The sequence below is a fragment of the Abramis brama genome (assembly GCF_963993115.1).
Source record: "Abramis brama genome assembly, chromosome: 3".
Taxonomy (NCBI): domain Eukaryota; kingdom Metazoa; phylum Chordata; class Actinopteri; order Cypriniformes; family Leuciscidae; genus Abramis; species Abramis brama.
The window spans coordinates 33,240,460-33,256,808 of record NC_139965.1 but is presented as its reverse complement, the minus strand read 5'-3'; the positions used below and the strand labels follow the sequence as shown (position 1 = coordinate 33,256,808).

The 16,349-nt window shown below is 38.5% G+C and overlaps 1 protein-coding gene across 1 annotated transcript in view; it reads left to right on the top strand.

Moving 5' to 3' along the window:
* malrd1 (MAM and LDL receptor class A domain containing 1) overlaps positions 1-16,349 on the top strand; it is a 48,581-nt gene continuing 32,232 nt past the window's right edge. Inside the window, exons 1-10 of the mRNA XM_084109245.1 lie at positions 1-357; positions 961-1,074; positions 1,845-1,933; positions 4,896-5,069; positions 6,081-6,177; positions 8,877-8,999; positions 10,460-10,612; positions 13,878-13,983; positions 14,245-14,612; positions 14,716-15,149. Coding sequence (XP_083965371.1) covers positions 192-357; positions 961-1,074; positions 1,845-1,933; positions 4,896-5,069; positions 6,081-6,177; positions 8,877-8,999; positions 10,460-10,612; positions 13,878-13,983; positions 14,245-14,612; positions 14,716-15,149 — 1,824 coding nt within the window. The 5' untranslated portion in view covers positions 1-191. The remainder of the gene's footprint in view (positions 358-960; positions 1,075-1,844; positions 1,934-4,895; positions 5,070-6,080; positions 6,178-8,876; positions 9,000-10,459; positions 10,613-13,877; positions 13,984-14,244; positions 14,613-14,715; positions 15,150-16,349) is intronic.

Sequence of the window (16,349 nt, the reverse complement as noted above, 5' to 3'; positions counted from 1 at the left end):
GAGCTAGGGTTGGTGTGAGCACTAAGCAGATGGTTCTTCTGTGAGACGCGACTGTCCGTAGCACAAAGTCGAGGTTATACGCTGTCTCTCTCTGGATTTTAAGGACTTTATTGGATACTGAGTGTGTCTGCCTGTGTTTTTGCTTACTTGTAGATCTGAATGTGCTAGTGAACTGTCTATCGGAGAGCTCAATGAGGGTGTGCGTACAGGCCTTGTTTCTGCTGTGTGTCCTGGCGAGTGTATCATCCGCTCCATGTCTGCCTGAGCACTTTACTTGTGCGAGAGGCGGCTGTGTATCTGAGGAGCATGTATGTGATTTCAGAGAAAACTGTGAAGATGGCAGTGATGAGACTAACTGTATGTATTATTCTTAAACACTTGTTTTTTCATTTCCACTCTTCAGCTCCTTTTTCTGATCTTCTATTTGTATGTTTTCTGTGCTTACGCAGGCAACTCTTTGACAGTAATGGCCCTTTCTTTTCCCTCTCTGTTGACAGTATGATTTTAAATGCTCCTAAAGGCTTCATGTTTAAACAGTGAGATTTATGGCTTACTCATAAAGTGGCACACTTGAAGGTCTACAGATGAGACACAACAGTGCTTTTATAATATTGATTTAATATCACTGGTTTTAGAAGGCAGAAAATGACATAATTGAGGTTGATGTATTAGGGTTGACCACTATTGCTTTTGTTTAGCATATTCATCCTTTTAATGATGATAAGAAAAGATCCATAAGCAATTTATTATTTTATTATTACATGAGATGTCCTTATTGTGTATCTGCTCTCTTGAATCTATTTTATAACAGATTTTCAGTCAAGCACCTTTTAAATGTGTTGTGAAGGATGCCATGTTGAGTTTCATATTTTCAGTGGTGTCTCTTGTTGCAGATTTCAAATTAAATTAATTTACTTTACTGTAATGACCTGATATAGCTGTGAGTTTCCTCTATTGTAGGCTCCCAGTTTGTGAGATGTGACTTTCAGGAAGGTTTCTGTGGTTTTCAACATCATGTTTGGATGAGAGGCTCAGGCTTGAGCTGGCCCAGTAATGAGGCAGAAAATGTTACTGGTAAGTAAAACAGTTGATCTTTGTAGGGATACTACTTAACCAGCCTACTGAATCATATTTGATACATGAATTTTTTAGGCCTCTAAATCGACATGATCAAAACTTTGCTCAAAAACCTGTTGCACACAATTTACTGCTTGCATTCTGCCCTCTGACTTATAGATCATAATTTTGTTTTAGAAAGTATGATCTAGATAATTCTAAAAATGTCCACCAACAGGTCATGGTAGAAGTATATAAAAAAAGTATAATTATTTGAAAAAATCATGTTCAAATATACGTATTTATCACATATGATACAACAGGGTTTTAAAGAATGTTTATATGTACATATCTCAATCATCATTGTATTGCATTATATTATATGCTTTTGAACATAAAACAAAGCATTTAAATATCATGTTACTAAGATATATTATTGGGAGATATAGAGTAGCAACTGGTATGCATTTTATGTAAGTAGTTACACTGTAATGAAAATATCATTGATTTGTATTACAAACTATCAGAATTTTATCTTTGTGGCTATATAAATAACATCTGCACCAAATTGCATATTTTTCTCAGTTTGGGTTGAATAAAGTTTTTCCTCCTCGACCTCGAGTGTGAGCTCCATATGACAAAAATTATACAAAACATAAAACTTTTTTTTAGATTGTTTTTTATATTTTGTCAAAAAACTGTTCCATTAAAAAAAAAAAAAAAATAGAATTGTATTCTATTTCTGTATTTCCTGACTACCAAGGACACTGTTTCTTCTCTTTTGTCAGGTCACTGCCTCTATATACGATCCAAAAATGGAGAAGGAGTCACTGCTGAAATATACAGTCCTCTTTTCCAGCCTTCACAGACATGCTGGGTACAGAAAAACATTATCACGGTTTCTAACTAAACGTATTTTGTATCTCGTATTTCATTGACTATCATTGTAAATCCTGATGCCATATAAAAAATAGTTGCTTATTTGGTACAAATCTACTTTGAGCAAGCTATATATACAGTGGGGAGAACAAGTATTTGATACACTGCCGATTTTGTAGGTTTTCCTACTTGCAAAGCATGTAGAGGTCTGTAATTTTTATCATAGGTATACACTTCAACTGTGAGAGACAGAATCTAAAACAAAAATCCAGAAAATCACATTGTATGATTTTTAAATAATTAATTAGCATTGTATTACATGACATAAGTATTTGATCACCTACCAACCAGTAAGAATTCCGGCCCTCACAGACCTGTTAGATTTTCTTTAAGAAGCCTTCCTGTTCTCCACTCATTACCTGCATTAACTGCACCTGTTTGAACTTGTTACCTGTATAAAAGACACCTGTCCACACACTCAATCAAACAGACTCCAACCTCTCCACAATGGCCAAGACCAGAGAGCTGTGTAAGGACATCAGGGATAAAATTGTAGACCTGCACAAGGCTGGGATGGGCTACAGGACAATAGGCAAGCAGCTTGGTGAGAAGGCAACAGCTGTTGGCGCAATTATTAGAAAATGGAAGAAGTTCAAGATGACGGTCAATCTCCCTCGGTCTGGGGCACCATGCAAGATCTCATCTCGTGGGGCATCAATGATCATGAGGAAGGTGAGGGATCAGCCCAGAACTACATGGCAGGACCTGGTTAATGACCTGAAGAGAGCTGGGACCACAGTCTCAAAGAAAACCATTAGTAACACACTACGCAGTCATGGATTAAAATCCTGCAGCGCACGCAAGGTCCCCCTGCTCAAGCCAGCGCATGTCCAGGCCCGTCTAAAGTTTGCCAATGACCATCTGGATGATCCAGAGGAGGAATGGGAGAAGGTCATGTGGTCTGATGAGACAAAAATAGAGCTTTTTGGTCTAAACTCCACTCGCCGTGTTTGGAGGAAGAAGAAGGATAAGTACAACCCCAAGAACACCATCCCAACCGTGAAGCATGGAGGTGGAAATATAATTCTTTGGGGATGCTTTTCTGCAAAGGGGACAGGACGACTGCACCGTATTGAGGGGAGGATGGATGGGGCCAAGTATCGCGAGATCTTGGCCAACAACCTCCTTCCCTCAGTAAGAGCATTGAAGATGGGTCGTGGCTGGGTCTTCCAGCATGACAATGACCCGAAACACACATCCAGGGCAACTAAGGAGTGGCTCCGTAAGAAGCATCTTAAGGTCCAAGGAGTGGCCTAGCCAGTCTCCAGACCTGAACCCAATAGAAAATCTTTGGAGGGAGCCGAAAGTCCATATTGCCCAGCGACAGCCCCGAAACCTGAAGGATCTGGAGAAGGTCTGTATGGAGGAGTGGGCCAAAATCCCTGCTGCAGTGTGTGCAAACCTGGTCAAGAACTACAGGAAACGTATGATCTCTGTAATTGCAAACGAAGGTTTCTGTACCAAATATTAAGTTCTGCTTTTCTGATGTACCTATGATATAAATTACAGACTTCTACATGCTTTGTAAGTGGGAAAACCTGCAAAATCGGCAGTGTATCAAATACTTGTTCTCCCCACTATATAAATATGCTAATTTCTATAACATTTAGTGTGTGATTTTTTTTTTATTCAACTGTTCAATAATCAGGAAATGAATATTGACCCACACTTTAGACAAAATATTGACAATTACTTTGTCTATTTTTGCTCCGCCAATGTAAATGGTTTCTGTAGTGGTGTTTTGTTACTAAATGAATCAGTGTTTATGAACAAATCGGTTGAATTAATAATTAAATATCTCACTCTGGTTTTGTTGCTGAATGAATCTGTGTTTATGAACAAATTGGTTGGATGAATGATTGAGTGACTCACTCTGGTTTTGTTCCTGAATGCTGCATCCCAGCTCGCATGTTATCCGTCCTAAATAATATTTGAAATTAGAATTAGGGTGTCCCAAATTGCAGTATGTTGAAATGAGCATTCCAAAGATACCTAGATGGTCTACTTTTCCCGGTTAGAGTCCGAAGTGCAGATCCATGCACTAACTAATGCCCACAACCCATTGAGCAGTGGACGAGGATTCAGTTACCACAAACATGAATAAAAAGTGTTAAAAAACTACAAACATGGTGGATGTGCAAGACTGACGGTTAAGTAGAGAGGTTTATGCCTTCATGTGCTATCAGAATTATCATAACTGCAAGTTTCCTAGTTAAAAATTGGATATCAAAGTCCTCTCAAGACAAAATCATGATGACAAATCATCACCGTTAATGCACATGATACAAAACACAGTTTACAATTACAATAGCCTATAAAGCCTATTATATTATTATAGCCAATTATATAATTATATAATTATATAAAATATTTTAGAAGTTCCATAAATGAACCAGTGCAATATGTTAGTTTTTGACGAGAGAGACATTTTGGGTTTACCACAAACCATAAGCAGCATCTTGTTAAATGCTTTGCTCAAGCACCCAATTAAGTGTTTAGAGCACTTATCCACTGCCACGGCTACACACTCTTATTGACAGCAGAGAGTTATGCATAGGCTGTCAGAGCCGTGACACAGTGGGTAGTGCATGCACTCATTGGGATCTATGGTTTTAGATCCACTGTTATTAGATATGGAGTAATTCACTTTGAGTGCTTCTCTGCTTATATAAAAATAAGATGACATTGAACTTGGCAGGAAGATGCAATAACATAACCTCACTTCATAACAAAATGGCTTTGAGTATGAAATGCTTTCAGCTTTAATTTTGTCTCATTTGGCCAACCGTTGAATATCTTTAATGTTTCTAACTTGTAATGAAGCAAGCAATGCACCGCTTGAAACTTTTTTTGGGGGTAATTTATATTTTGTCTCTTTGTTGTCCTTTTCTTTTTAACAGCTAACTTTCTATCGTCATATTGGGTTGCTGACAGGGGCTTTGCAGGTTTTGATCCAATTCGAAACTTCGGGAGAGATGGAGGAGGTGTTGTTTCAGTCCACCTCCAATCCTTATCCACACACTCTTCCCTGGATGCGAACAGTGGTTGTGTTAAACAGCAGAGAGGAGTTTAAGGTTGGTGTGGATTTACTGAATCAGGGGTTATGTGTGTTTGGGGGAAGGAGTATTATTATTTGAACTTTTGAACAAAAAGTAGTGGTTACACTTTATTTTAAAGGGATAGTTCACCCAAAATTGAAAATTAGCCCATGATTTACTCACCCTGAAGTCATCATAGGTGTAGGCTATGTGACATTCTTCTTTCAGACGAATACAATTGGAGTTATATTAAAACATTTCCTGGCTCTTCCAAGCTTTATAATGGCAGTGAATGGCTGGATGACTTTGGAAGTCCATCAAAGCGCATCTATTCATGATTAAAGTGCTCCACACGTCTCTTGAGGTTAATAAAGGTCTTCTGAAGCGAAATAACCCTTGAACTTGACGCACAACGTTATGCCGGCAACTGACGCCTCTCGTGGTTCAAACAAACAGGGCTGGGCAACCGCGTTTGTCATTACGGGGGGTGTCTGCCGGAAGCTAGTTATTGTAGTCGATAAAGCTTTAAATATGGATATTTTTCTTACACAAACTCATCGCTTCACTTCAGAAGACCTTTATTAACCCCAAGAGATGTGTGGAGCACTTTAATCATGAATAGATGGGCTTTGATGGACTTCCAAAGTCATCCAGCCATTTACTGCCATTATAAAGCTTGGAAGAGTCAGGTCAGGACATTTTTTATATAACTCCAATTGTATTCGTTTGAAAGAAGAATGTCATATACACCTATGATGACTTCAGGGTGAGTAAATCATGGGTCAATTTTCATTTTTGGGTGGACTATCCCTTTAAGATGTCTGTGTTACAGTGTAATTATACAGTTAGAACTGAGTATTAATATTTAGCTACATGTACTTAATTTAGGGTTAGGATTATGGTGTGGGTTAGGGTTAGTTGCATGTAATTATGCACAATTGATATTACTATCATAACAAGTAACAAGGACACTGTAAAATAAAGTGTTACAAAAGTATGTATGGTGTATAGCTGAATCGGTAAAACATAATTGCTGTGAATCTACAGGTTGTGATTAGAGGATTGATATTCAACAGCAGTGACCCAAATGAAGTTGTTGCGATTGATGATCTGTCCTTCAGCAGAGAATGTGTGGCAGCCATAGGTGAGTGAACACTAATACATCTTTTGTTCTTTTTTGCAAATCAAGTTAGGCTGTCTAAATCCAAAAAAGTTTCACTTTTGAAGTTTACCAAGAAAGTAAAAAAAAAAAAAAAAAATTTAAGTAAAAATCCAAGTAAAAATTTAATTTATGGAATAATTTATTTACATTCATGTTGTTACAAACCTTTATGAGTTTCTTTCTTCTGTGAAACATAAAATAAGGTATTTAGAAGAATGTTTTTGTCTATACAGTGAAAGTCAATGAAATTGACTTTTCATTTTAAGGTAGAAAAAAAATCATCTGTATAGTTTGATACGACATTAGGGTGAGTAAATGATGTGAGAATTATTATTTTTGGGTGAACTTTTTCTTTTTATAATCTTAAAACTTATGCTTTATTAGTGGTGCTTGCCAAAGGCAAGGCATCACTATTGTTATTACTCATACTTATTATTATTATTCCGTGGAAAAGTTTGGCGGGCAACGCTACTCCTCCCGCAGCTTTTGTCACAGCCCCATGAATGAGGTGTCAAATCGTGCGGATTATTGAGGAGAGGTGTGCTATGACTTTTATAAGAGAACTGGTGTACAATGTTCGCCCCAGGGGCAAAAAAGCGGCCAAAAAAGTCCCATAGACTTTGCATTGCAACAAACTTTGACGAGTCATAGCTCTGAGCGAGGATTTCGCAGAAACGTGCGGTTTACCACATTTGAAGAGGCTGGCAGGCTCACATACCTCACAATGGGGTAAAAGTTGTACCCCTAGGGGGCAGGAAGCGCCCAAAGTTGCCCCATTGACATACTATGGTCAAGGGACGGCCCATGAAACACACATGCTTTTCCTACTATGGTAAATTGCATAGGGATTTTGTATTGAACATAACTCTGGATCACAGTGTCATAGAGACAAGGGGGCGGGCTCATTTTAGTCAGACGACCAATCAGTCTCTCAGGATCATTGTGAAGCTATCAAGCCATGCCCTAGCAACCATTTAGAGTACCATAGCAACAAGTTCCATAGACTTCCACTGAAAGAGATCAAAGGGATATCTTTGGATAGAAGTGTCATATAAACATAAGGGTGGTCTCATTTGACTTGGGGCAGCAAACAGCCAATCATGAGACACCTTCAGCACTTCCTGGCCACTTCCTGGCCACACCCTAGCAACCATTGTCTAGCACCCTAGCAACCCAAACCCAAAGAGGGATATCTTCTAATCTGAATGTCATAGAGGCATGGGGGTTGTTATCATTCATACTGGCAAGGAGCTTTTGAAGTATCATCATTGGCAGCTGCCAAGCCACTTCCTAGCAACCAAACAAAGTACCCTAGCAACCGTTTAGCAAGAACTATATCTCTGCATCGGAACATCGTAGAGACATGAGGGTTGGCTCTTTTGACTCATGCTTGCAAACAGCACTTCCAACATGCTATACATGCTAACAGTGAATAGCTACATGCTAATAGTGATTAGTTAAGTGATAAATCATGCCAAGAACATGCTAAGAAGAACTCTATAAAAACTCCATATTAACCATCTGTGAATACCAACTACCAACCACCTTGTAACACCATAGCAACCACCCAGAATACCCTAGCAACCACCCTGAACACCCTAGAAACCGCCTATAAACGCCCTAGCAACCACCCAAAATACCCTAGCAACACCATAGCAACCACCTAGAATACCCTAGCAACCGCCTAACAACACCATAGCAACCATCCAGAACACCTTAGCAACCGTATAGCAACCACCCAGAATATCTTAGCAACCACCTAGCAACAACCTAGCAACCACCCAGAATACCCTAGCAACCACCTAGTAACCACCCAGAACACCTTAGCAACCCACTAGAAACACCCTAGCAACCGTGCTGAATTTTGCCACTGCAAGCACCACTCACATTTTCTTCAGGAAATGTACATTCTAGTTCAGTATGTTATTCAGTATGTATGATTGCTCCTCCTTCAGATGTCCATGTTTGGGTCATGATGTAGCTGTTCATAAAGGCACAAAGATGAAGTTATGTGATTGCTGTGCTCACTTTGATGCGATTTCTGAATGGTGTGAGGTGCAGAGAGCTCAAGAGATTCGGGGATATAAAGCTGTAAATAAGGTCTAATACATGTATAGCCCTTTGCGAATGAACTGAGACACCAGGGGGACAGTGGTCATAGGCAGAAGGGAACCTCAGCAGCTTTCCAATTTAGAGTTCAGCCGAAGATAGAAGGAGCAAGAGACATCAGTTAGATTTAGAGTATATTCAAGTGCGAGTGGTTTTATTATCTTATGAAGATTTTTTAGATCTACATTTTAATATTTAATCTTAAAGCTGTTCAGTAAGTCATTTACTATATTTGATACATTTATCACAAAAAATGCTTAACTGTTTATGAGAACCATAAATAGAACAGAACAAAGCTGACTGTATATTTTATTACCAAGTGTCTCAGAGGAAGGTGTATGTGTGTGTGTGTTACGGTACCACATTATTGTGAATTATTTCAGCAGTACCGTAGACAGTCCAATTAATCATAATAATGTGGCCATGTTCAGATCTACATCACATGATATGGTTAACAAAGGTGATGATGCAGGAAGGAGCTCTCAGAAGCTCTCCACTTCATGAGAGAATTCACTTCACTTTTGCTTACCTTTTCTATAATATATATGTGTTGGCTTTATTGTTTTCTTCAGAGACTGACATCAAGGCACCCCTTTCAACTCACTTTGACTGTGGGGAAAATGTCTGTGTGGATGGGGTGAAAGTGTGTGACTTTTCTTTAGACTGCCCCAATGGAGAGGATGAGGCCAACTGTTGTAAGTAAATGGACTCAAAGATCAAAACAGCTTAAAGTTGACATGATTTCACTGGAATATGAGCCATGTCACTGTTTAAAGGGGTCATATAATGCGATTTCTTGTTTTCCTTTTTCTTTAGTGTGTTATGCAGCTGTTTGTGCATGTATAAGATCTACAGAGTTACAAAGCTCAAAGTCTCAAACCTAAAGAGATTTTCTTTGTAAAATTTAAGGCTCAGCCACGCTTTCCTAAAACGCTTCATTCAAACACGCCCCCACAAATCTACGTCAGTGTGTGGGGGCAGAGTTTCATAACAGTATACGCAAAGAAAGAAGGCGTAACTTTTATTCTCGCTGTAATTGTTGCCGCCGACGCGCCATGTCATGGAGACGCTGTGTTTTTCGTTGCGAAAGCCAAACTACTTTGTTTGAACTTCCAAAAGAGGACATAATTAGAAAACAGTGGTTAAGCTTTATTTACAACACTGTTCCAGAACAGTTCAACCAAAATATTCGACTGTGTGCTGTGCATTTTTCGGAGGACTATTTCCAGAACCTGGGAGAGTACAAGGCCGGCTGTGCACAAAGGCTGATTCTAAAAAGTGGGGCAATCTTTGCAATACAGTCTGGCGCTTCTGACTCACAGACACAGCCTGTAAGTATGTTTTCATATTTTAATAATTTGCTACTGACTATTCAAACGCGAGTTTTGAGCATATAATAAAGTAGCGCTTGTTTGTCATTTCTACGATCACAAATGCAGACATGGTTTTATGTTTACATAGTGTTCTCCCCCCTGTAGCGCGACGCGTAAAAAGACAGTATTTAGTTATTAGTATCAATAATTATGTCCCCAATGAAATAAAACCTTGCCAATCTGATACTATCTGGTCCAGTCGCACTGGCAAAGTTGATCGATCAGCTTGGTCATCTGCATTTTCCGGATCAGATTCAGGCTCGAATAGACATTATCACCTGTCATTATTGCTTTGCTATTGATGGAGCTGCTGTTCCAAATATGGTAAGGGGTGTGACATTTCTGTCACACGCGTAAGGTATTCGGGCCAGTCACAATGCACTGAATTGCTGGCCAATCAGAGCACACCGCGCTTTTCAGAATGATGAACTTTGTAAAAATCGACGCTTTTCAGAAAGGAGTGGCATAGAGGAGCAACAATAATGTACGGTATGTGTAAAATAATGACTTTTTTTTTTTTAACCTAAAACCACGTAAACACATTGCATTAAACCAAATACACAAAATAATGTTCTTTTTAGAACCATCATATGACCCCTTTAAGAAACATTTACTTTGATTAAAATCAAACACCCAGTGTTTTTTTGTTTTTTTTTACAATAAGCAATTGACCAAGTTTTTTGCATAAGCATTTGTTAAAAAAATACACTGCTTTGAAAGGGTAGTTTTATCCTTTACATTATTATTTTATTATTCCTTCATAATGTTAATTTGACTTTCAGCGGCACAGTGTGATTTCGAGTCTGACTCATGTGGTTGGTATGAGCTCATCCAGGGTGATGGATTTGAATGGGTAAGAGGCTCAGCTGATGGAGTCTCCATAGATTATGTAGACCAAACACCACCCCAGGACCACTCGACTAATACAAGTGCAGGTGAGAGTAACACATGAAATGCCTTTGTCTCACACTTTAGTTACTCTGTCAACCCCAAAAGATGCTAAATTGTAGATTTTTTATTTTTTTTATTTTTTTGGACTCAATTTGAATGGTTAAATACATTTTTTGTAATCAAAAAGCATGTCTAATTAATGGAAATATTGAAACTTATACAATTTAACAACAATTTATTAAAAGTTTAACAAAAATTACATGTTTAGGGCACTATGAAATACGTTTTATTTATTTTTTCCTCAAATTCCGTTTTATTTTTTACCAAATTCTGTGTTTTCTGTTTTAAGTTTTCTGGATTTCATTTTAATGGACAATTGTGATTATTCCTTTAAAAAAAATAAAGATTTAATAATAATTTATGATTAGTGTTAGTATTATTATTATTACATTGAGACGTAGCTAAATTCTACTGTACAACAGTAATATATTTCTGTCACAATTTCTTCAAGTTAAACCAAACTTTTTTTTTTGACAGGTTGCCCTGAAGACCTTTGAGTTTCTGTGTGTTTATGAAATGACAATAGTTTTTCTCAAATTAAATGGTAAATTTCTGATGAAGTGACTCTCAGAGCAGCTCTGGAGATGTAGTTTAATGTCCTCAAACTGAGGCGGCAGAGGCTGAGAACACCACAAGTGTGTGTGGTAAATCAAATCGCATGTCTGAGCAATTCATTCACACAGAGACATGCAGAACAATGCAGGATTCATTTTTAAATAGTCATTTTGCAGTTTAATATTCACAGTCACTAGTCTATAGCTATGCTTCCATCACCCTGTTTTAATTCGCAAGTATTGCATCAGAAACGAGTGATGGAAATGGCAAACGCCTCCTTCAAAACACATGAATGTACACAGCAGGGAGCAAACAAAAGTGTCTGGAGAGATGGCATTAAACTACCTCATGTCTCAAAGCACATAACATTTCAATAATAATGAACATAATGTAGAAAATTAGTTTAAAATGGAAATATTAATAATAAATAATAACTTGTTATAAATAATTATGAATATTTGGATCAGTTAATCGAATTAACTTGATGTAGTTAAACTAATATATTACCATCAATTAATCAGTTCGTCCAGCGAACACTCACTATTGATTACTTTAATTAATTCTAAGAAATGTTCATTTCCGGGTAAGGGAAATAACTTTCTTACTGTACAGTAGTCTACTAATCAGAGCATGTAGCAAGATCAAGAATTGTTTAAGTGACATTAATCTGCAGGCAGAATCAGAATCAGGGAACTCTTTTTTTATTAACTAAAAGTTAAAGCTGCAGTCTGTAACTTTTTTGGGTTAAAAATTATCCAAAATATATTTTTGAGCAAGTACACAACCATCCAGTGTTCAAAACTATCTGCTTGCCTTAGCTCGATTCAAAACAGTAAGCTTGTAATAATGTTTTTAATTCCAGTGGTTCTGGTGGATTTCCGCGGGAAATTCGAGCATGTCTTGCGTCATTACGTCACATCTGTACACATAAAGAAGGAGTCTCGACTAGTAGGCTATGTTGCGTGTGAGGATGTTGGAGGTGGAGATTTATAGCCTTTTCTCACAGCACTTGATATAATTAAACTTATCAATTTGATGGCAGATCCAGAAAGGTTCAAACAACAATCACTATTGACAACTGGAGATTCACCCGTTGTGCAAATGCAAAAGACTTCGGACTGGCTACAGAAAAAAAGAGACTGCAACCGGGCCCATGCGAAAACAAGGATAACTATCAGAAGGGCATTAAATGTATTCACACAATGCTGAACATTAACAATTTGAGAACAAAGTATAATTTGCACAGTTTGACGTGATATGATAAGCGATTGTTGGATTTAATCAGCGTAATTTACTGCAATGCTTTTTGTCAGAACAAAAGTGGATGTTACTTACTTGTTCAGACGACATTTTCCGGTGAAAATTCTTATGTTGATCATACTTCCAAAAAGTAGAATCTGTGATTGCGAATGCCAGTATCCACACCGGCGAGGCGACTAACAGCTGCACATTCTCCTCAAAACATTGGATTCATCCGTGCTGTGCCGTGCCGAGGCACAACCCACGTTAAGTTGATAATTCCGCGAATAACTGCAATTGCAGATTTCGAACAGAGATGGCGACAAAGAGGAAAAACTACGGACTGCAGCTTTAACTAAAGTTTTAATAACTTAATCACGAACACATAACTAATCTAAACACATACACACAAATCACACACTCATGGGAAATGGAAAAGTGAAAGCAAATGACCGGAACAGAACAAGGGGGATGAAGCTATGAAAAGTGTAATTTAACCATCTGAAATGTCAAAGCATGTTCATTAACAGCAAGGTTTATCTATGAATTAATGTGGGGGAAAAGTCGATTCTTATGGACATTAGGTGTCTTGACATAAAGGAATGCAGTGAGAGTACCTCTCCTTGCATTCTTTTGGGGGAGGGGGTCATAAAACCATTTGCTGGTATGTTAGCCAGAGGTTTTTGGTGGTTTGTCACACACTTTTATTCACAGTTTGCTTGTTGGTTGTGGAGTTTTAAGGATTATTTGTTAAATATAAGAAGTAACTGTGCGTGTCTGTTCAGTTCAGCCATTACAATAAACAACTTAAGAGCACTGACCGGTACCACCTGACTGCTGAAGCTTGGATTCGGCGTTGATTGCCATTGAAACTTATTGTCATTGAAATTCAAGTCATGAACCGCCCCGATCCGACACTGCTAAATACATTTAGACCTAATAACTTATTGATTGCTATCAGGATGTGAAGAGACTTTCGATCAGCATAACAAAAAATGTTTCTGGAACAAATCACCTACCCTGCCTTTAAGGGTACTGACCTGCTTTTTATTTATTCATAATTTTTTTTACAAATTCCATGAAATTTCACATTATACAGTAAATTCTGTTTTTATGACTGGCAGAAGTCATAGGGCCCTACTTTACATAGTTTGCAGTAGCACTGAAACATCTTTAGTAACATCCCATTTAAATGATAATGTTTATCTACACATCATCTGGGAGTGTAAACTAGAAGTAAAATACTGCTGCTTTGTGTGCTCCTGTACATAATTGTGGACTGCCGTGATGTTCAAATTAATGGTTGCAAATGCCATTTCCATTGTTCATTGGAACTGAATTCAAATGAATGATTTTTTAAATGTCACAAAATCTACTAATAATTTATGAGCAACATAATGTACAATATAATATTACAAGTTTGCATTTTACTGTCTCTCTTTCTCTCCCTTCAAGGCCACTTCATGTTTATTTTCAAGAAGAGCAGCAGGTTTTCCCAGCAGGCTTTGCTGCGCAGTCCTACATTCCAGCAAGCAAGTTCAGATTGTGTCATGACCTTCTGGTAAGGGATGAAGAATTTGTCAAGTGACTTAAGGCTCGGACCTTACCTCTTTCTTAGCTTGGTGAAATAAATGAATTATAAATGAATCAAAATAATATTAGAATTTAAAAATGTATGTTAATATTATGTATGTAATAAAATGTATTTTTATATATACATATAAAAAAACAGAATTGAACAATATTCTTAACTGCTTTACAAAATAATTTCTTACATGAAGTGTTCAGATTTTAATAGTAATGTTGATTGTTTTGCTTACAGGCACTATAATTCTGGCCATTCTGTTGGTGCTGCTGAAATGCACCTGCTGATAGACGGCTTAGACAGTATCACTTTACTTTGGCAAACACTGTACAACCAAGGTAACCAGTGGCACCCTATAACTGTGCAGATTGGCAGGCAGACCAGGCCTTTCTACATCTCAGTTGCAAAACTGAGCCTGGGCGTGTATGAGGGAGTCTCTGCCCTAGATGATATTATGTTCCATAACTGCTCATTGCCCGAGGCTGTGGAGATGTGCCCTACTCCGTATCACCTTCACTGCCTCCAGAGCAAAGCATGTGTGAGCTTTTCTCTGATCTGTGACCTGATCGATGACTGTGGAGATGGAACAGATGAGGAAAACTGCTGTCAGTATTAGTGGAGCTTTAAACGGTCAATGAAGCAGTTTATTGTTTGACGTTAGCTCTTTTTAGTCAGTTGGTTTACAATGATCTTTTTTTCTCCCATCAGCCCCGGAGCTAATGTGTGACTTTGAGGAAGGCCTGTGTAGCTGGACTCAGGAACCAGAGGAGGATATGTTTGATTGGACCCGTATCCAAGGACCCACTCCTACTTTCAACACGGGCCCATGGAAGGACCACACACATGCCAATGCGGATGGCCACTTCCTCTATATCGAATCTTCAGACCCACAGAAGTTCAAAGACACTGCTGTTCTCATCAGTCAGCCTTTTCTTCCAACTCCTCGCCGAGGTCCTGAACCCAAACCACCATGCATTTTCAGGTTCCACTATCACATGTTTGGCCAAAATGTGTTCCGTTTGGCTGTGTACATGCGCACAAGTAACAGTGGTCGGGGAAACTTGTTGTGGGTTCGCAATGGTGACCAAGGCAACTTCTGGCACAGGATGATACTGACGATCTACAGCGCCCACCACTTTCAGGTGAGTTATTGATCCGAATTATGGGTATTGAAAAGGATGGGTCCTGCGGGGTCAATGGTGTCCTTGTGTGCTGAATCCTTTGATTGACTGCCTGCTCCAGCTTTAAATGCACTGTATTCCTGCTGATGTGTAATATTATATGTAATATATAGAGAGAAATGTGAAAATTTCCTTCCATCTCATTTTTTTTAGTCACCTTTTCACCTTCGGGGCTCCATACCAGAGAGAACGTCAGTCTGTGCCAGTAGCGTAGCCACGAGGGGCCCTGGGGGGGCCTAGGTACCTTTGTAGTTTGGTCAGATATGGCAAAGAAAGTAAAATGAGGAGCATATTACTAATGTTAACTGACGGCAAAGAGTGAGAGGAAGTGTGTGTGAGAGAGAGAGAGAGAGAGAGAGAGAAAGCAAAACGAGAGCATGCACTTCTGTTGCATGCTCTTGAATGCTGATCGTTCACTCAGCACACATGTGTGATTTGAATAAAACCTAGTAAAGTAAAAACATGAACTGTTACATGATTTATGTATAACGAGTGGTTCCCTACATTTATTACAGGAATTCAGTACAGTAATCACATGACGTTTTCAATACATTTTCTGTGTGCAAACAGAAAGCTGCCTCTCAGCGCTTAAATGGACAAATTCACAAAAAATCATGTATAGGCAAGTATCCTTGTGAAACATAGTCAGTTATGTCTTAAGTGAACGTAAACAGTTGAAAAGAAAATGCGTGTGTAACAGTATGTTGGATATGTGCAGCTCTTAAAGTGACAGCAGTGTAATAAACCTACTGCTGTGGCCCCCTCGGGCCCCCCAAAAATAATATTCTGACTACGCCACTGGTCTGTGCATTAGTGGTGGGTAGCGTCTTTCTCCAGGTTACATCAGTGTACATTTACTAATTATACTATACAGTATACTAATCGAGTTTTTATGAGGGAGTCATTTGACTCATTCACTCAACTGATTCATTCAAACGCACTGATTCATTCAGGAAAAAACATTACTATGGCCAGGCCAAATTTACTAAACAGGGCAAATTAGCATGAGAGGTCAATTCCATAAAAGCGCCAATGGTAGTGGAAAGTACTGTGCATGATCTACTGTCGACACGCAAATTAAAGATCAAAGACACAGCCGGATCATTTCCATAATGACGTCCTTATGCATCGCTTTCTGCCAGGACTTTTACGTGCTTTTCC